Source organism: Caloenas nicobarica, chromosome 3 (assembly GCF_036013445.1).
Source record: "Caloenas nicobarica isolate bCalNic1 chromosome 3, bCalNic1.hap1, whole genome shotgun sequence".
Classification (NCBI taxonomy): domain Eukaryota; kingdom Metazoa; phylum Chordata; class Aves; order Columbiformes; family Columbidae; genus Caloenas; species Caloenas nicobarica.
The window spans coordinates 49,340,261-49,362,374 of record NC_088247.1 but is presented as its reverse complement, the minus strand read 5'-3'; the positions used below and the strand labels follow the sequence as shown (position 1 = coordinate 49,362,374).

General features: G+C 40.9%; 1 protein-coding gene across 2 annotated transcripts; it reads right to left on the bottom strand.

Annotated features, from left to right (window-relative positions):
• Window positions 1-8,703: 8,703 nt before the first annotated feature.
• RPF2 (ribosome production factor 2 homolog) lies at window positions 8,704-22,074 on the bottom strand. Of its 2 annotated transcripts, none has more exons than XM_065631217.1 (10): window positions 21,995-22,074; window positions 20,996-21,128; window positions 20,111-20,148; window positions 19,558-19,597; window positions 16,413-16,494; window positions 16,243-16,319; window positions 14,978-15,077; window positions 10,535-10,637; window positions 9,456-9,600; window positions 8,704-9,095 (listed from the first exon to the last, which is right to left on the bottom strand). In XM_065631217.1, exons 1-10 carry the CDS (start codon window positions 22,015-22,017, stop codon window positions 8,916-8,918), a joined length of 921 nt encoding a protein of 306 aa, XP_065487289.1. In that variant the 5' UTR covers window positions 22,018-22,074; the 3' UTR covers window positions 8,704-8,915. The 2 variants fall into 2 exon arrangements, with proteins under 2 accessions (XP_065487289.1, XP_065487291.1); XM_065631219.1 differs by having other exon boundaries at window positions 20,996-21,124; window positions 21,995-22,067.
• Between the last annotated feature and the right edge of the window lie 40 nt (window positions 22,075-22,114).

The window sequence follows — 22,114 nt, the reverse complement described above, 5'->3', positions numbered from 1 at the left end:
GCAGAAGTCTTTCGCCACAAGCATGAGTCTCTAAAGGAACAAGATTTACCCTTGACAGAATCCTGTGCCTGAGAACATCTTTAGGGTAGATTTATCATGCCCTATGCGGCCCACGTGCTGAAAAAGCATTTCACTTTTCACTTTTTTATAATATTCCTTTAACTATAGATCTTCTTTAACAGGGACAGCTTTGTCTAATGCACTTAAACTTTTCAGTCATTTTACCACGTAAGCCACAGAATAGATTTCCTTCCAGGAATTGAAAGAAAAGTAACTGAGAACTTAATCAGCTGTTACCTTCTGAAAACAGCAACGTGGGTCTAATGGAATTTGAATGAAATTTAAAATATTTTGAATAAAATAACTAAATCTGTCTTCAAAAGATTCGAGGTTCATGCTAGGAAGCAATGTTAGCTTTCCAAGCATAACATAACAGCATGCAGTATTTCTGATCATGCTTAGGCTAGAACAAGCACAACTTATTCAAGTTCTTTAAACAAAAGTGTTCAATAGCACCAGAAGGAAAAAAAGCTTGTTGAAAAATCTTCATAGTGGAGAAAATCCTTCCAGCTAAAACTGAAGCCACATAAGGAGTTTCGTCAGAAGGTTACTCCTGATGGAAAGGAGAAGTTTCCTGAATATTACTTTGAAGGTTGCCTTAAAACCGATCTGGAGAGATTTCTTTGTGTTTTGTTTAAAGTTACACAGATGAATTACTGTCTCTCTTACTACTGACCAGGGCTGGGTGGAGCTGGTCTTTTCTGATAGAAATTTCTCAAAATGTGTGAGAGGTTTTCTTTGCACAGAAAATCACAAAATGTCAGTGGTTCCGCTTTGGTCAACTTCTTTCTGGCCAAGTGCTGCTGACAGCTGCTCCAGCTCCACCACAGCACAGACTCCAGCCACAGGAAAGTACAGAAAAGCCGCCAACAGAGACCACACTGACAGGGAGCTCCGAACTTTCACATTTTACCTCTGTTCCCACAGCAAATCCCTTCTGAAAACATCAATTAACCTTCACTGTCACATCTGTCAAATAGGGTTAAAAGTTATCTTCTTCACAGACAAAGCTGTGATGAAGCTCACTGGCAAATGCAGTTCCCAAAGCCTCTTGTTTATTTTAAGAATAGCCTCAAACCCATAGTAATTCTCAACCTTGGGTGCTGTCTTACAGATATTACTATAAGCAGCAATACAAGCTGCAGGAGTTCCCTCACGTCTCCCATCCCACTCCCAGCCTTTTGCTTCCTCCCCAGTGCAGCAGTGCACCATCCAGTTGTGCTGCGAGACAGATCAGGGAACTGATCTACCTTCAAAACAAAGAGACCCCCTTTCCTCCCCCCACTCCCTGCCTTTTAAAGCCAGTTTAATTCCCTGATCTGGTTGTCAGTCCCACAAACAGCTGCACCTTCGTAACTCCTTACGTCAGCACTGCTGCTAGGCTCCCCACATGGTGTTATCTCTAGTGTTGGTTTTGTTTGTGGTTTTGTTGTTGTGTGGGGGTCTTTTTTTGTTTTTCTTTGGTTGTTTTTTTAAGAAATATCATTATATATGACCTGCTGCCTCAGAGAAACTGGAGAAGGCTGATGGCAGGAAGGGTGGGTATCCCTCTCTTTCTGGAAGGAAAGAGAGAAGGAAATGCTCAGCAGTTGCTAGGCCTTTGAATCGTTCTTCAAGTGAGTCTTTCTGCTCAGCCCTGAAGACATGAGCATCTGGAACACAAACAGAAACTCCTCCCCTCATCAACTGCAGAGCTCACTTGAGTTGAACAGCGGTTTGCCTCTTTGTGCTATAACATCCTAGAAGCCCTTAGGTATCTCAGATATGTTCGGAGGAAGGAGGAGGAAGGAGGAGGAAGGAGGAGGAAGGAGGAGGAAGGAGGAGGAAGGACCTATAGACTTCTTTTCATGACACAAAAAGTCAAGCCTGCCTTATGTTTCATTCAAATAATCCTAATGAGCAAGGAACAGGAGATGAAATCTATCACCTGTTATGAATTAAAAGCTTATTACTGTTTATTGGCATGCTGCATGTGCACTTTGGAGGGTCTCATTAATTCCTCATAATAATCTGTTTTCAATTTAAAAAATGAAATGGCTGTGATGGGAGGTGAATGCAAGTTCTGCATCGCACTTTCTGCAGCAAACCATCCCAATACAAACTTCCTGACAGAGCAGATGTGACTGCCCATCTTTTCTGCAGTGATGTATGCCAAACAGCTGTTTGCTCATGAGAACCAGGAGAGCTCAGCCTTGCTTAGAGAGACATTTGATTGTTTGGTGTGAATTTATACTGCTAAATACTTTACATTTCTTTGATGCATTGGGGCTGGTTTCTGTCACACGCAAAAACATGACACACCAGGAGAGACAAGAGACATTTTGCCAGAATCTTTTATTCCCCTTCAGTTCTGTGTTCCTTTTCTCAGCTTCTCTCAGAGCAACTTCTGTGCCCAGAAGCTCAATTTCTACTGGAGAAAAACATTAGCAACTTGCAATCCAAACCAAAAAGACACAGCTACTTGTGGACTTTTTTGGATTAGCAAAACGGAAACCCTGACCTAGGACAAGGAAGGCGCCTTTATCTGAAAAACATGCAGGAGGGGAGAGGCTTTAAAACTATCTTTTGGCAATGGCTGATGTCAGGCCCCAGCATGCCTATCTATCTATGGCTAACTTAGTCACTGTTGCAGCAATAATTCCAGAGCATAATGCAGTGTCAGTAATTCTTGTGCCTAGAGGCCAGCAGCAGCAATCAATGGCTTAATTTTGCAGAATTAAAAAGGGGAAAAATAACATCAGCACCTAAAACAGCCTTAGAATTGATTGCACAGGGCTCAGCCCCAAGTGAAGGCCCTTTCACTGTGGCGTGGTGAGCATTGCCTTCTCCATAGAGTACACATTAACATCAGCAAAGAGTACACGTTAACATCAGGAAAGAGAGGCATAAAGACAGATTTTAAATTCATCTTACTTTGCATTGCAGCACTGTATATGTAAAAAATCCAGTGCATCACTCAGATCTTTGCAGGCAATGTAGCACAGGGCGAATGTATGTAATGCCCTGGCAGGGGTTAATCAATCAAGGATCTCCTTCTGAGTTTGCTGAGCAAAGCCTGGCGTTCCTTCCACTGGCATCAACCAGTCAGTGCTCTTCCTCACATTCTCTCACTTAGGTAACAACTGGAGAAGTGGGCCTGGTCAGACCTTTCCTGAAGATTTCCCTGCCTGACTGACATGCCTAAAACTATGGTTAACAGGACAGCTCTTCTTCCCATCTGCTCTTTTGATTCTGGCTTCTGACCTACGGCTTTGGAGTTTGATTCCTGATGCTGAATGTGGCTCTTGATTCCTTGTTGCAGTTTGTCTGGATACTCTCAGTAAGTGCCTTGCAAATAATGGTTGGTGCAGAGTACAGAACACAACTAAGATGAGGGACACTAGTGACGATGATATCGTGGCAACTAATAGAGCAGAGAGAAGGGATTAACATAACAATCACCATAAACAGTAAAGGAGAAGAAATTCAGCTTCTTGCCAGCACAAAGAGATGATCTGGACAAACAGTAGGAAATGGGTCAGCACAGCTGTGTCTGGTTTGGAGGCTGTGAGAGTGAAGGAAGAGGGGAAAACTGCAGAAATCAAAACAGATGGCAGGGCCCATATGGGCGTAACTAAGGCATCACAGACAGAATAAGAAATCCAGATTTTATAGGTGTTGTATTACATCACAGAAAGGGTGATGGGATTATCAAGGGGGAAAGAGGGAACATAATGAAGATTTGGGGGAATGTCCTTAACCACACATGCTTTCTGTTAAGTTCTGTTCAGAACTTTACGTCTACTTCCCTTGAATTACTTTTTGCTTATTTTAGTGAAACAGGGAAAAAAAAAAAGAAATCAGGTAATCAGGTAGACAGAATATGACTGAAAGCCAGCAAAACAAGGAACAGATGCCTTAGAACTTTCCCAATCAGCATACATTTAATGCATTCACTGATTGCTCTGAGTAGATGATTCCCATCTTACTTAGGATAAGGCTTAATCCCAGATTACCTATGCATTTTTCCTCTCCCAACACCCTTCTTCACTTCTTTGCCCACACAGCACTTCGGTCCCTCCTGCCTACCATGATCTCTAAGATAATCGATTCCCAACCTCCTCAGGTTCCCCTCAGGAACCCCATGTCCACCTAAAATGTCTTTGCCAGTTCCTCACCCTTGTCTTCTGCATAGATGCATGACAGCATGTCAATTTAAGTTGAAACTTAAATTTGGAATGCTAGCAGCTAACACGAAAGAGATACAGGATCCATCCTTGCTGTAGTTTTCACTATTGAGACTCTTGTTGACGTAAGTCATTAGTGCTCTGATGTAGCGAGATCATGTCACTTGCCATATCCTGTATAGTGTTAGCCGTGTTCATCCATTTAGGAAGGCAATCCTACACGGGCTTTACATCAGGAGCAGGAGCCTTGTCTTTCCTTTTCCTTGAATGTTTTCAGGAAATGTGACTTCTGATACAACTGACCTGTTTCTCAGCTCTGTCTTTGGATTGCACCTGGGATGCGTCAGAGCACTGCTAGAGGCACTTCAGCGAAGTTCATAAGGAGGAGATAAATTGTACCTGGAGACAGGGGAGACCTATCTGCACCACATGTAATACAAATGTTAGCATGTATTATGTATGGCTATGTTCCATGCATATTATGCACAGCTAATGTTTTCCGCTTCCCTCTCTTTAATAATGAAAGTGTCTCTAACAGAGTTCTGCTACAGCCTCCTTACTCTACCCCTCTCTCCCTCGTTATATTTCATAGAATCATAGAATTGTTTTGGTTGGAAAAGACCTTTAAGATCATAAAGTCTAACCATTAACCTAACACTGCCAAGTCCACCACTAAACCATATCCCTAAGCACCACATCTACACGTCTTTTAAACACCTCCAGGGATGGTGACTCCACCACTTCCCCGGGCAGCCCGTTCCAATGCCTGACAACCCCTTCCAGGAAGAAATTTTTCCTAATATCCAATCTAAACCTCCCCTGGCACAACCTGAGGCTATTTCCTTTTGTCCTAGCACTTCCTGCTTGGGAGAAGAGACCAACACCCTCCATGCTACAACCTCCTTTCAGGTAGTTGTAGACAGCAATAAGGTCTCCCCTCAGCCTCCTTTTCTCCAGGCTGAACAGCCCCAGCTCCCTCAGCCGCTCCTCATCAGACTTGTGCTCCAGGCCCCTCACCAGCTTCGTTGCCCTTCTCTGAACTCTCTCCTGTACCTCAATGTCTTTCTTGTAGTGAGGGGCCCAAAACCGAACACTGGGTCCTCACCAGTGCTGAGTACAGTGGGACGATCACTTCCCTCTTCCCTAGTCCTGCTGGCCACACTAGTTCCAATAGAAGCCAGGATTTGATAGCATCTAGAACAAGCAATGCATAGCCTTTTCTCCCCTGGCTGGGGTACCCAGCAGTCAGAGCTATAACTGATCTGTCTGTGAGGTTTAACTGTCCTCCCTTCACACTTTTTTCTAACCCTCCCTCCAGCTGCAACCAAGCCAGTGGGGGAGGGAAACTCTCACAGTCAAACCCAGAAAGCACTTAGTGAAAACAAATAAGGTTGCTAAGGAACATTAAAGATAAACTCAAACCCACAAAATCCAGGAAATACAAAGGAGTTCATATGCTCTTTTCAAACACATGCCACTTAGTCCCCTCAGCACTCAGTCTGTCACATTACACCAGTGCAGAGCTCAGGCTGTGATTACATGTGCCCAGCACTGACTGCCCAAAATGTGGGAATCTCAAGAACAGAGCACATCACACCACTCAACAATATCTGCCTTTCTTCCTACTTTCCTAATCACACCACTCATAAGACAGACTTTATAGAAGAGCATGTTACATCAGGACAAGATGTAATGGTCTTAAACTAAAAGAAGGGAGATGGAGGCTACACGAGGAAGAAAGTTTTCACAACTATGGTGGCAAAACACTGGCACAAGTTGCCCAGAGCGTGATTAGATGCCCCATCTCTGGAGACATTCAAGGCCAGGCTGGATGGGGCTCTGAGCAACCTGATCTAGTTGAAGATGTCCCTGCTCATTGCAGGGGGTTGGACTAGAGGACCTTTGAAGGTCCCTTCCAGCCCAAATTATTCTACGATTCTAAGAGTTTACAGTGTAGGGATACTATATATTCAATGCATATCACTGGTCATCTCTGACAGTAGCAATGAAGATGCCAGCAGCACAGCTGGGCAACATCAGGATACAGTCCACACAAGGTACAAATCATACCCTTCCTGCTGTTGCCATCCTGCCAGCTGGACTAAACACAGTACAGGCTTGACTGCTGATCTGCAACTCCACCTCAGGTTTACCACACAGGTACAGCCTGGAGAGCCACACTGTGCCTACAGGGATGTTCTTGAAACTGAATTTATTACTATGCTCAACTCATAAACAAAGCTATCTCCAGTGTGTTGGGATAAGATGAAAGCCAGAGGAAAGAGGTAAACATGCCAGTTATGCCTTCTCTGTGCCATGCAGACCCTGGGGCCATGTTTACATGTTCTCAGAGCCTGGTGAACTCTGGAAGCAAAAGGCAACCAAGGCCAGGCAAGCCCCTTTCATCAGCCGGCCTTTGAGCACCGCATGTTCTGTTCCCCACGCACACGGCTACGTTGCGGCACCTGACACATCGCCTCACTCTATAAAGGACTGTGACAAATGTGAACATGCCACTAGAACGGTTATATTTAGCTCTCCTATCTCCATTCACCTTGAGTTAAATCAGATACTCAGAGCGTAGCAACCGCCTGCCACACAGAGGTGCCGTTATACATACCATATGTCGGAAACCACAATAGCCACCAGCCTCATGGTTTCACAGCCAGGCTGAAACTTCTCTGAAAGAAATGGGGTGAACTCAGTTGCTAATTTGGCTTCATGCTATCTCATCATACAGAGATCAGAGTGGTTCATTTCTGCCATGAGAACAAAACAAGACAGCATTTCCACTAGAGTTTGCACCAAAATGGCACCCCTTTGAGTAGTACAAAGTATTTTAGAAATGGAGCAAATTTTAATCCTTGCTAACAACACATCTTTAAAATTATTAGTATGAAAAAATATAGCCTAAATATCCTTACACTATATGCAGGTGAATTTCTCCTTGCCTCACATATCCAATGCATTTTGTCCATCATGTAGTTGTATTTCAAAAGTACAAAAAAAAAAAAAAGAATAAAAGGGTGCTCACGCAAACAGCCACAGGTGTGAGACATGACACACTTCAGTTTTTCCACCTCTAGTCAGCAAAGACAAAAGACCCTGCAAAGGGTGAATAAAAGTACTGGAGTTCTCCTCAGTTTCCTGTGCTTGAGGACTCTGCATCCTTCCCAGGCTGGGCGACCCACCACTTAGTCTTTTACTATTACTTTTACGACCGTAAATTCATAAAAGACAGCATGCCCATTAGTACAGTTCTTCTACAGCTATTACTAAAGATGGCTTTCAGCCAAAAGCACAGTGATTTGCATTTCAGAAAGATATGGTAGGAAATACAAATCTGAAGTAGCTTATGGAATTATCAATTTCTCAAACACGTGGTTATAGATTGGAGAAAAGGATTTATAGAGAGCCATGCAGCTTGTGCAATGACACAAAAAAAAAAAAAGTAATACATTGAAGGCAAATACATTTATGCCTCCAAAAGGTCCCAGACTTTTAAAGCTCTTTTTCATACTGCAAGTTTTATCAAACCAGCACAGCAAAAACATCATGTATAGCATTTGCACAACCACAGTGACGGCTCAGCTCTCGTGCAAGGACAGCAAAGCTGCCCAACTGCTTCCATCCAGGGTGCAGAAGACAAGTAAAACTAACAAACCGCCTATTTCTGATGTGATACTTCAGCTGATTACACAGAGAAAACTAACACAACAGAGTATTAAAAATGTAAGTAGGATGAGCAAGCTTGCTGTGTTGATGCTAAAGTGCGTACGCTTTTATCATACTTATGCTAAAGGGCAGAGGGATAGCTTCCAAAGAGACAAGCACAAGAATAACAAAGGTTTTTCAATATGTTCCAAAACATAAAACACCACACCAAGTCTCTTAAACTCTCATCCCCTTTACCCAAGTGCTTAACTGGGTCTTCACTAACTCACAAGCACAAACATCGGAGGAAAACAGGGTAAAAAGAACAGACTTGTACCTTTCATGGTTGCTTGAAATATTTCCATTCTAGGCGCAAATCAAGCATCAAAGACTGAAATTCAAACTGTAAAGGTTTCATTTATGCCTAAAGCAAACATCAGGTACTTTGCTACCATGGTGATGAACACAGTAAAAATACCTTAATCATTCCTGGTTCTGCAAGTGTAAAGTAGGGCTCGGTGCAATAGTTAAAAACATAAGTCTGGCATCAGACACATATTGTGAGCTCACACTTTAGAAAATGTTTTATAGTTTAAGTTCTGCAAAACCTGAAATACATAACAAATAAACAAACAGAGAAGTTGTGTTGTGTATGTCGTGCATATACACTACTCTGGTGCTGCGCAGAATTTGTAAGATGAGTTGATTGATCAAGGGTTCCCAACATAATAGCCAGGAAACCGTTCGGGAAACGAGTCACCTGCTTGACTACTATAAATTTGCCAACACCAAGAGAATAAATACTCAGCTTTGGAAAACTAAGCAAGTTTTATCTCATTTTTTATTTTAAATAATCAAGTTCCATGTCAAAGCTCAATACCCCATGTTCCTTTTAAAATGACAAATCATTTAAAAGATTTTTTTTAATAAAACTAGTGCTAACGGCAGCTGAATCTTTTATCTCTGACACATTTATATTACAATATATATAATAAATTTGAAGGTACAAAGAGTTTTCAAAGCTGTTCAAGACTATCAAGCTGATTTTGACTTTTTGGGACTGACCCCACTATCTTCAGCTGACTTCTCTGCTGGCCTCTTTTTTAACCCTTTCATTTTTCGTGTCTGCAGTTTACCAAGATCTTGCTTCTGCATGTGGATTCGACCATAAGTTGTACCAAACACATCATGAGAGATATTCTTTTTCTTCTTAGGCTGTAAAGGAAGAACAACATCAGTATTTGTGCGTAGAGGGTGCCAGGAGCTCTGGTGAGAAGCCAGATATCTGGCCTTACCATCGCCATGTTCACCAGTAATTAAACTACCAAATCAAATGGCCAAAAGCAAGGCCACATACATTACTTGGAGCTTAGAGATTAAGATTTGTTCTGCTCTTGTCTGCAACCAGAGGGGAGTTTGTACACCAGATATTCACCACTAAAGTGCTACGGCCCCAGAAATATCAGTCAGCCTATATAAAAGTAAGCTTTGGTCAAATATACAATACTTAATACTCCAGCTTTTGCTCTTTTTCACATATAGATCTGGAAGTAATATACTTTCCATGGTGCATACCTTCAGGGCTTTTGGTTGTTTTAAAGACAGTTTATAAAGGTCATCTGAAGCTAAATGTGTTCTCCTCATAACCAGATCTAATGAAGGTCCCATCTCTTCCAGTTCAATTCTTGGTATTTTACAGCCAGATTTCTTCAGAAGCACCCTATAGGGGAAAAACAACCAAAATCAACGTTGTCCTCTGTGATAAAGACTTATCTGTCTTCCTAAAGGGCAGGTTCAATCCTGTAGTTCAGAAGATTATTAAAAACAATTGCTATTGCTAACTCTATTAGTGAGAAAGCTGTCTGTCAATAACAATTTACAATGTATTAAACCTGTTCCATCACTATTTGAACACACCCAAAATATAATCTGGCTAAGGTAACTTTTTTTTTTTTTTTTTTTTAATGAGACTATTATTATCAGTAGTACTGTTAAAACTCAGTGCCAGTACCCTGGAAGCCATATCACTCCTCAAACTGAAAATAGTGCCCTGGGTACTAATAGACATGAAAAGTATCTACTGTCATTTACAGCAAAATAACCTGAGCACTAACTAAGAAGGTTTGTTTGTTTTAAAGAATGATACTGATAAAAGTCACTTCGTTCTAAGAGAAATCAAAATCACACGGAACACAAGCTACGGATGCTCACAGCCTCCTAAGGCGAGGCCGTGAGTTGAGCGGGTGAACTCCCGTGCAGCCAGGAGGGTTGTCCTCTCCTGCCTTTTCCCGTTTTTCCTTGTGTATCGCTGGCTGCAGCTGGATAACAGACTAAGTCTATGAAGTCTAAGATAGTGCTGGGAATTCATGCAAGCTAAGTCACACCACCACACTAACACAACCACACAAAAGAGCAATCCTCCTCGCTACGAGGGGGAGCTCAACACGGAAGGAAGCAGCAGGTTTAGGGCTCTTGTGTTTTCCTTCTACTGTACAAGTTACTCTCTCTTATGCTTGAACACCTCTGCACATTACATGTTTCAAATGCGGCAAACTATTGCTCAAGCCAGTTCGATTACACAACTACAGGCTAAATTTGGGGAAAAGTTGACAAGCATATCAAAAAGCAAACAAATAGACAAAACACATACTCACTTATAGCTTCGCATGTAAATTTTCCCATCTACAGCTGTGAAATGCAGAACGTACTCTAAACCAGCCAGGCGAATACTGGGCACGCTAGGACCTCTGAAGAAATCTGAAAGGATATTTTAAAAGAATAAACGCCAGGTTTCTTGGCTGAAAAGCAAACCAACAGATGCCTATAACACATCAGTTTATTTCATTAGGGACTCACATCACATCACTGATGTGAACTCCTTGCCTATATAGATATTCTTGTTGCATCTAACTAAGCAAGGCTGTACATGGGATACCTGTGTGTTTAACAGTGACCCCACTCAGCAGCCGCTCTGTGAAAACACAGGAGAGAAACGTAACATTTCAGGTGTCAGCTCCCACGCTGGTGAAACCAGCTGGGTATAGAAATCCTGACAGGAAAACAGTGACTTCCCAGAGGTAATTCAGCAGCAATATATATGCTACTTAAAAACAAGTGCATGGAGAAGAGCATATATACTTCCACAGCAGTAACTTAGTTTCATTAAACTAATTGGGATAATTGCATTGTCTATTCTCCTAAATATTCAGCCTTAAAGTCATAAAAATGAAATGTATCTTGTTTGGTGTTTAGGTCTGTTCATGCTCAGCTAAACATACGAACCCAGAGAAGCCATTAGTTCAGATATCCGTTTAAAGACATCATTCAACAAACTGATACTTCATCAGATTCTTAACCAGAGACACATTTGGATGAGTACAAAGAACGATCTAAACCAGTACAAACCAGATCAAAACTGTACCTTGTCTACTCTTACCTACATTTTCTCTGACTGACTTGGGGAAAAAAAAAATATAAAAGATAAAAAGAGATATAATTTCTTTCACACCTCCCTCACAACAAAGCACTTCTATCCTTTAGGTAAAACAGGATTTGTCTTTACAATTAATGTCTTCACGATTTAATAAGAAACACATAACTATAAAAATAAGACACTTGAAATACTTGCTTAGTTTGCAAAGAGAACACTGAAATAGGGGTTAAATACAAAATGAGCTCTCTCTAGAAAGGTTCTTTTATCAGGCTATGAAAAAAATACTGTGCAATCAGAGAGCTTGCAATGAGTACAGCAATCTGTCCAACATATGCAGAGGGTGGAGAAAGAATGTGACCTTGACTGAAGGAACAAGGTGTGCTAATAAACATGACAGGGCAACGCTGAAACAGAGAACTGCTAACAGATGCAAAACACATCAATCTTTTCCGTTCTGTCCCTTTTTCAGATCCCTCGGCTAAGTTGTCTTTTCCTCCACTACCTTTTTCAAGAGCGACATCCAAAACAAAGTCTTGCTGGCAGATATCAGCTGGAGTCCAGCCAGGAAACTTCCTTGGTCAATTAAATACTCTCACTTCTCCTCTTGTGGGTTGAGCTTGGAGGAACAGTTACAAATAAAACATTTTGTTTGTTTCTGGCATATATTTTCCCTCTGACTAGTTCTCTGCGGGTACACAAGCTCACATTTACAGTGGTTTTATTGGCAACATCTCTTTTTCGTATTTTCCTGTGGCATCATACATCTTTTTATCCACAGGATGATCTCTTCCAAACAAATGCAGGTGGTCAGGAATTTCTGTTTCCTGGCAATGCTGAACAGCTGCAGAAACCTTACACTTCAGTATACCCAGAGAGTTGAAGTTTTTTTAATGTACTCTTGATTTACAACTCTTGCTTTGGTTGGACTAGCAACTTGCTTTCTCCTTTCTTTCCATTCCTAGTTCTTTCTGCCCCTTGTCCTCATCATGTTTCCAGAACTTATAATTTACTTTTTCCTCCAAAGAACTTCACAGGACCTTTCCATTTCCAGATTAAATTCCTAAATTATTTTGGAACAGGAGTCTATACACTTCTTTTTGTATCAATTCATATCCCAACGCTGGTAACACTGTAACCTATGTAGCAATGCTTAGCATTAGTGGAGTTTAAATTCTAATCCCGGCCATCCCTTCCTGGCCAGAGGAACCCACAAATCTTTGAGACACTCAAAAAAGTCTGCCTGAGGAGGGCCGCATGAAGAACAAGCTGATGGGCAATCTAAAAATTGTAGAGGTCTCCTGGAAACCAACATGTTAGAAGGTGTATAAGCAAGTCACATAGCGACGAGCCATTTTAAGGATGAAATGGGTGTGCAATAACAACCAGCAAGCAGGAGGTGTTGTTAAGAGACGAAACATTTTATAAATGCAAGCATAAAAGGTTATTAGAATTTCATGAACTGCATTCCAAGGACTTACACAGCAAATGAATTCCTATACTAGCACATAAGTAGGCAATGAAAACCAAAAGAGAAAGAACGGGATACTTTTGTCTTCCAAGTCTCTAAAGAAAAATGCAGCTGCTGTTTATTTCTCCTAAACAACTTCTTGCACTTCACAATTTAAGTGGACTACAGGGTTTAGCCACCCTGAAGACGATAATTCACCCTTGCCTTTAATTTTACAAAGAAGCTGCTGTAAGACGATATTCCAAACATGCATAAACACTTCTGATACCACAAAAGCCAATGAAAGCTTGGTTGTTCACCAGCATCACTGGCATCGCACTGCTTTGGCAACAAGCAGCTCTCAGCTACCTCATATTCCCCCTGGGAGCCCAACAACACTGCTACAGTAACAAAATATTTGCTGTTGTTGCTATAAAGACATTTTTCTGTCTTTCGTAGCAATAGAGCAGCAGCTTAAAGGCACTGTTTTTGCAGGAACAGAAAGAATCAGTTCCTCCCTATCAGCTAAGGGTAGTTTTGAAGCAGGTCAAATTATTACCCAAATGATTTTAATTGGTTAGTGATACCTTCAAGCCTTTACATTCCCTAACCTTTTCTTTTGTCTATTGTTTTGCACCTGGGTATTTCATACAAGTCAGCAGAACATTAAGACCTGGAGTACTTGGAGTACATTCAAGAAGAAAGATTGGGTGTCAGTTTGAGTGCATTTGACTGCAGAGTCATTAAAGGCAAAGAAATAGGAAAGGAGAAAGGACAGATGAACATCAAATGAAACAGGACGGGGAAGGCTAGTTAGTTATTTGGCAACTATCTAATGATGCCTGTCTTCCATTTCGAGTACCAAGCTGTTCGATGGTGGGGTGCATGAGCACATCTGGATGCCAGTCAACACCACTATGCAGATGTCTGAACAAGATACACTTCAGAAAATAATGTACCTGCTTCTTGCAGTGTAAATATTCATTTACAGTGACATAAATGTGCAGTATTCAAACTACTTCATATCCAGTATTACCCCACCTTCAAAGGTTTATAAGCACAGTCACTAGCTTGTCATCTGTCCCCAAGAACCAGTCAGCTGTACTGAGAGGATGCAAGTTATCTCCTCTCCTGCTCCCTTTTCAGTTTCATTCCAGATAAAACATTTTGCTTTAAGAAATTATAATACTAAGGGGAAAAAAAATCTTATGTTTAAAGTCTGTTTCTAAAGAGCAATCATTTATTTGTTTGTCTAGAAAAAAGGAGCCCAATCAATATTTACTTTATATGAAAGGGAGATCTTGCAAAACTGTAAGATTATGAATTGGTACAACCCAAGAATGGAACTGAAAGAACAAGACTGTTCTTATGGGGCCAGTTTCAGTAATTTACCAGAGCTTTAAAAAAAATAAAAAAGTAATCTACTTTTAGGAAACCTATTAAAAAGAAAAAAATACACCATCCTGCTTTCTAGATCAGTTCTACCAAGCAAGATGCATTTTTAAGTGTCAAGACACACAGTACCATATGACTTCTATGTCCTAAAAAGCTACCCTAAGTATAATCATTTTTTGTATTTCCTCAGAAAAAAACCCACAATGTGCTTTATCTTCCAGAGCCTCCAACCTTGAGACAGTAAAAAACTTCATGCCAGTTTGTTTATTAAGCTCCAAGCCTGCCTTGAAGTTAGACACGGCTATTATCTACAGCTGATTTTTACTGCACATGTTCTTTCCAAGAACTCTACTCAATGGCACTTTTGTTAGAATTGGTCAAATTTCCAACAGAAAATCCTTTCATTATAAAAACACAAGCTCAGTTATACAACTGACTTTTTCTATAAGCAAAAATATCCCACGTTCAGAATTTAATCCACTAGTTTCAATTAGATACTTCAAAAACATCTGGTTAGAAACGTGATGATCCAGTACCATTACAAGGCAAAGACTTTCTGAAAAACACCAGAACTTTCCCACAAAGTAATGAATTTTAGTGAACACAAAGCTTCAACTTTAGACTCTTTTAGGCTAGTCTTTTTTCCTCCTCTTAACAGTCATGATCAACTTTAATTTCATGTGACATGAATCTTAAAAGTGCCCGTTCTTGTTTTCTTTCTGTGCCGAGCGTAAGCAAACATTTATTGACAAACCAGCATTTCCCAACAGATATTACTACAGATTTATGCCATCCTACTGCTCGAATAATCAAAATACTGACCAATAAGAAGGCTCTTCAGTCTTCTGTATTCTTCATTTACCTCGAACATGTCACCAGCAAATATCAGCATAGGTTTTGTTCCTTCAGGACATTTACTGTTCTGTGGAATAAGAATTTTAAAACAGAACAAAAATTCAGACCATGTTAAGGAACATATTATTGACCTAATAAGTGGGTAGCCATTCAATATTGAATGAAAAATTGTTATGACCTGTGATCAATATGGACAAAACAGACCCTTTTTTTTCATTGAACAACAGTGTATGTGTATGAAAGGACTTTAAAGGATGAACTGTATTATTCTTTGTGCTAGATGAAAAATATGAGATTCTTTACTATACAATGCATAAGATAACACGTCCTGAGTGAATTTGACTGCAATTACTAACAAGAAAAAAAAAAGAGGCAAACAAGTCTGTTGAGCTTCTGACACTGGATAGTACATGAAAAAGCCTAAAAGATTAGATTAGTCAATCATCTAATTTTAATTCTGGCCAAACACGTTTACTTAACTATACTTGCCCTGCTATAAGCCGTGTTATGACGATACACAAGACAATCTGACTTCATGGGGAAAACTCATCTTTATAAATGTCTTCACTATCCCTCTAGACTGTCCTGCCAATTTATATACTGCGATAAGGACCATAAAAAATCCTTATTTTTGCAGTATATGAGCTGCTTGATACAAAAGTACACACACAAAATATTTTTTAGTGTTGCCAAAATGAGCCTAACATAGCCATAAAAGCCGAATTTTCTCTGGGTTTAAATAATCAAGATGTTATCTCCCCGTCTGAATTAAGTATAGTTCCCTGAAAACAGGCATTTATGCACTACTGAAAGCTAAAGAAAGTTTCAGAATCATCTCAGTCAGCAGAGTGACTGTCTTTGGTTAATATTTGAGAAGAGCGATCTCAGTTTTCAAAGCCTACGCCAATTTATATAGTAATCTACCATGAGCAGAACCTAAGGAATTTTGTAAATGTAACTCTTTAATTAAAAAGGGAAATAGTAGGAATAAACCAAGTCTAAAAAAAAAGAATTTGCAAAAAAAGTTGCAAGTTTGCTCAAAACACCAAAATAAAATAAAGCAGAGCATAAAAATAACATTCTGGAGTACACAAATTTGCAATCCTCATACACTGCATGAAACGCTTTTTTAAGTTTAACTCCTGTCCTTGCTTCAAAGCACAGAAAAAGCCAATGCAGCAAAAAAATCCACCAGTAGATGTCACTGAAATACTGAATTAGCGATTCCTTACCTTGACATCCTTTAGGGATACAAATTTCTCAATGCCGAGCTCAATCATGTCTAGGACATGATAGTCAAACATGCGACCTGTGAAAGTAAAAAAAGAAAATCCAGCTATTTAAATTATTCATTGAAAACTAGACCTTTCATTCAAATAAAAACCCAAATGAGACATATTACCTATTATCAGGTTGTTAGGTCGCTTCTTGTTATGAGAGCCAAACAGAAACAAAGAACAATCTGATTTCTTGGAAAAAAATTCCTACAATTGAGGAAAAGAACAAAACTCATGAGTTCCAGTTTGTAGCGTTTAAAATATTTGGTGAAGGTATATGTCACAAACACGTGAGTTTAGGAGCTGCTTAATGAGAAGATCAACCAGAAGAGTTTTGAGCATGTCCAGGTCCACATAAGCTAAAACTGACAGCTGAATTCAAGGTTCAAATAACAATTCACTACTTTTTTTTTTTTCCCCCCCGTTGCAGCCTTAAAGATCAAGCCAGGCAATTTTTTCTTGCCATTTTATCTGTAATGCAAGATACCTTCAACCTCTTCTCCTTGCCTGAAGAATAAGTATTTGCAAGTTGGTTGCAGCTGTAATGCCTCATTTTAGTCACCCGGCTAAGCTTTATGCAGCATATTAGCTTTCCCTACCAATTTCTGAACAGCCAGCAAGCCCAGGAACATCTGCAAATATCTAATGTTCTCACACTTGGGCATGAGAGCCTTACTGTAGAGCAACCTCACATCAGCTTATTTTTTAAGACTAAGATGCTACTTAAAACCAAGCCAGTGGTGACTATCATAGAGAAGAGCTTTTCTCCAGGTGGAGTAGATAGACACCTACTATGGTGTCATGTCCAGAGTCAACATTACAGCAATTCTTTCTGAGGATGCCCAATCTCAAAGCCTTTTCATGTGCTGCTGCGCCTCAAGGCAGCCCCTCATCCTGTACCAACCACTGTTCCTAGATACACACACGTGCTTTTTATCCACCACTTCCCAGAAGTACCAGCATTTCCACGCCTGCGCTTGGCAGCTGTGAGGCAGAAAAAGCCACTGCATCTTCTCCCAGCCCTGCAACAGCAGCTGCTCAGCGAGGACACTGCAGCTCTGCCCCTCGGGGAGGTCAGGAGAGGCAGCAGCCCTAGAAGCAAGCCGAGCCTGGATTAGTTGCATATACAAATGGCACAGCTCAGCACTGAGCTCTACCACCCGGTCCCTGAAAAGTACTGGCTGTAGAGAGATCAAGAACAGAACCATCCCCTCGAAACACTTGCTCATACAGCTCCGTTAATCATTGCATGTTGATATATATAAATTCTCTAAGAGCTGTATGATATTTTATTTAGAAGATGCAACAAACTCAAATGCCTCAAATGTGTCCTGCATGTACTAAAACATCACATACGTTGCAAAATTTCCCTTGTGAAAAAAAAAAGGCCTGTAACCAAAAAAAGAAAACCAAACAAAAACACCACACTAACTGGATTTGACTTTCCACATCTTTCTAGGCTCTGTTTATTTGTTGACACTCTTCTCAATCACCCAACCCCACCGTTTTGAGGTTCCCTGAAGAACTTCCTTTTAAAATATCAGAACAATTTTAGCTACCACGTTTTCCCAGAAACTATCAGAAGTTTAAACCAGGGGTCAGCTGGTGATCAGCTAGTTCCTATACAACTGTGAAACCAAGTGATCCAACTATAGGATTGTAAGAGGTTTAGTTTCAGCAAATAATGTCGTGAATCTTTCCTTTCTGCCTACAGTAAGTTCTCCATTCCACTCACCATATTTTTGGCATGGCTGCATTACTGTCCTTCATGCCAAGAACAGAAGCACACACTACACCACCTCAGCATCAGTATTAATGCAGATTAAGTAACTTTCTACGTTGATGTATCTATGCTGTAAGCACAATGATTTCTTGTACGTAACACATTAAAAATGCTTTAAGTCAACTGTCCAACACAATTCAGCAACTCCTCGAGCGCTCACTATTGGCTGCCTTCACTTTTTTTTTAAAAAAAGGATTCTTAGTGATCATTAAGGATCATTAGCTCTCTCTCCCCTCCTCTCCCTTTTTATTTACAGAGAATTCCTTAGATACGTTTCCCCTTCATTTTCACAATACTTTTCAGACAACAAAGTGCACTTGTGCTCGGCTTGCATACGTGAATTTTTTTTCTTCACACAGAGTTACTTAATACAATACCCCAAAATTCCCAACTTTAGCATGCATTTTCAGTGAGTTATTTCAACGACTGCCTCACACATTGGAAAGCTGACCCTTACCTCCCTATGTAAGTCAGCAGTGGCACAGAGCAAACATTACCAAATTATCACCACTGGGAACCAAACAACTTATTTTGGGATAATTCATTTTTGTATTGTAAAACGACAGCTGTACCTCACTATCTCCTTTCATTTTGTTGAAAGAAATAGATGTACTGCTTTTATGACAGACACATTTCAGCAGTTAAAGTAATGCTTCAATTGAAGCGCAAACGTGAGAGATATAATCTTAGGATTAGCCCCTCTGTTTTTAGTCTTTCTGCCCACAAATTATCTTGACCTTAAAGACTGAATCAACACCAAATCCACATGGGGCATATTCCCAAAATACTTCCAAATACACCCCCCTGTCTAAAATACCCTCCAAGCTTCTGAAGAGCCACTTCTTTTGCAACCTCTTTGCAGGCCCAACACACACATTCAACTGAAATTGCGCATTGTTCTGACAGCTCTTGACTGAATGTTGGGACAGAACCCTCAGCGACCATCTGGCACTTGCATGGCTGATGCACACGGATGCATGTGGTGCTCTGCTGCGCTTTTCTGCCTCTGTTCAAACACGAGGAAGTCACAGAAAGCTGTGATGACCCCCCTGCCCCCTATTTAACTATTTTAACCTATGAATTCATCAAATCAAAAGCAAGTTGTTGATAAGCTATGGCACTTTAGAGGGCTGACTTTTAGAAAACCAAAATAAACCACTTTATTCTTCCTTTCATATTAAGCACAGTTACTTATAATAGCATTACAGACTTCTACATTTGCCCATCACTTTACAGAAACACACATTTACAGTAAAGTCCTCAAAACTTCACACTTCTGTCTTACAGCCAGAGGAAAAATTTACCAACTGATGCCAGAAATGTAGACATCACCCTACCTTCAACTTACCCAAACTCCCTATAAACTTTCATCTAGTTCCTTCTTTCTCATCCAGTTCCTCACAGAGTAATAGCAAATTATCCTAAAATAAAGCTTTTCATTACTTTAAGGCTGTAAAATTACAAGAAAAGGTATGGTTTATACTTACCAGTGATGTTTGATCCTCAAAAGGCCTAGTGATATTTTTCCTGAAAGGAGGAAATTTTGTTTTTTAAAGAACAGACCCAGATAAGCACATTTAGTTACTAGTTATTAGTTCTCTGATAACATTAAAATTCTGCATTCTACTGGAAACTCCAGCAGCAGAGGTTCAGTTTTAGTTCAAGCCATAAGCCGTATTAACCCTGCCAGGAGTTCCTTAGTGCCACAGTTGCCACTTTAAGTAATTTCCTCCACATTTCCTGTCTCCTGGGGCCTGACTTCATAAACAACTGCCTTTGCTTGTTCATCTAACGCTAAATTCAGCTATTACAATTAACGTCTCCGCACCACAACCATACAATTACTGGGTTCCCATTTTGAGCAAGATATATCTGTCATTACAATCTGTAATCCTAATTTACAAGGATTTGGCTAGAATAACTCCAGCCTACCCACCTGACACAGAACCTTGCTCTCATAGAACCAGACTATTCATGCTTGGAAACTACCAAAAGCTGTTTTGTCAGAAGATCCAAAGACGACAGAGTGAGACCACTTACTTTTTATACAGTACAGCAAAAGGCTTCTTCACAGCATACTGCAAAAGACAAAGACATGTTATCTCTAACACATATAAATGCACAGCACTGCTTTTTCTAAAACCCAACAACTTACACTATCACAAGAATTAGAGTAGTTGTTTGTGCAAATCACTCTAGAAAGGAAGTCACTACAGAAGGCCTGCTCACAATAACACCCTTCAAGTTGGTAGCAACCTTGGTGCCAAATTAATTGCAGAAGGACTTATTTCTAGAAACTGACAAACAAAATAACTGAGAAACAGGTAAAATCAAAGCTACGGAATGGAATCTCTCTGCTTCTAGGGACATGAGAAAAAACACTGAGAGAACAACCACCTGATTTTCCTCAGCATAAGATGGTAAGAAAACAACGAAGAAAGGAGAAAAAAAAAAAAGAGTGTATGAACAGCTATAATATTTTCAGGTATGGAATTAGGAGACAGAATTGGTCAGTTTAAGTTTTGGGACAGGTTGAAAGCTCCATATAAATGCACACAAGCAGTTTACAGGATTCTGGGATGTGACTCCAGCTGGTGATCCAGTCCCAATTCTGAATTTGTTTTCAAATGGACTTGCAAAACTTCTCGTTACATACTGGACAATCGTGGAAAAAATAATAATGAAGAGAATAAGCTCAAAACTTCTGGCAAAGAAGAAATTGGAAGAAAATCTCCATTGAGGGGTAGGTAATGACACCTTTGGAATAATGGTCAATCTAAGATTTGGGGAATGGGGAGAGTACGAAAATATTGATTTTGCAGCAGAGAAATCTGCAAATTGTAAGAAAAAGAGAAAGGAAGGTACTCTTGGTGTAGCACCAAAGGTTGTACAATTAAAGGTTGCATACTATGTCCAACAACTTACAATGTCTTTAAGCACTTCTGTCACGGTTAAGTTTGCATTTCCTCCTTTTATGAGCATAGCATTTTTTGTATTTTCTTTAAGTTTGGGTTCTCTCTTCTCAAGAAATCTTTTTGCTCTCTTAGTTTTAGGCTTTCTGTAAAAAAACATAATATCAGTAACAACACACAACACTACAGAAAACAGTAAAACAAACCAAGAATTGGAACAAGCTGTGTTCAAGTAACTTGTTTCAGTGACTCAAACTCATCCCAACCTGCAGAATCACGATCAATACTAAAGGCTCAGTCTAAGATGAATGTGTTTTACTGCCACTCCTCTTCCTGTCTGTCTCCCCAAGCCAGCAAAGGTGATTTTACAGTCTTGGGCTTTGCAGCTTCTGCTGATTTCAAGCTTAAGCTAGACCAGAATCCCGCAGACTTCTGACAGGCCGAAAGCTTCCCCCACACCAGCCCCTGCCCCAGGTCAGAGACTTGCATCCAAAAGAAAAACTCAAGTACAGCATATCTGTACTTGCAGTACTGTGCATTATTTAGGTGAAACACAGCAGCCTTAGCAGGGGCACGGAGCCTGCGTAAATTAAGAGCGACACGGCTTAGGAACTACATTTCCCCACTAGATGAATGTGAAGTTTTTAATAACTTCTCCGTGAAGCATTTATATTTATTTTCTTTTTAAAACAAACAAGCACCCCCGCACCCGCACTTCCGACCGCAAACGAAGACATTTCTTTCAAGTGTACAGAAACACACACACTCCACGCCGGCCGGTGACCACGGCTGCTTTCAGTCACCGAGTCGGGGCTCTCTGGCCTCCAACGAGCAGCCGGCAGCGCTCGCTTTCCCCTCTCCCCGCGCGTTTTCCACGGGCCTCTTCTCTCCGCCCGCCTCGCCACTCGCATCCCCCCCAGCGCAGGGCCGCCCAGGCCCCACAGCCGCCCGGCACCGGTCCCCCCGCGGGCCCGGGGCGCCCAGAGGCCCCGCCGCCCCCCGCCGCACTCACACGACTCGGTCCAGCGCGTCCATCGCTGCCCGGGAGCCGCCTCACGCGCGCGCCCCGCCGCCGTCCCGCAACAGCATCCGGTACGTCACATCCGCGCAGCGATGGCGGCGCCAAAAAGCG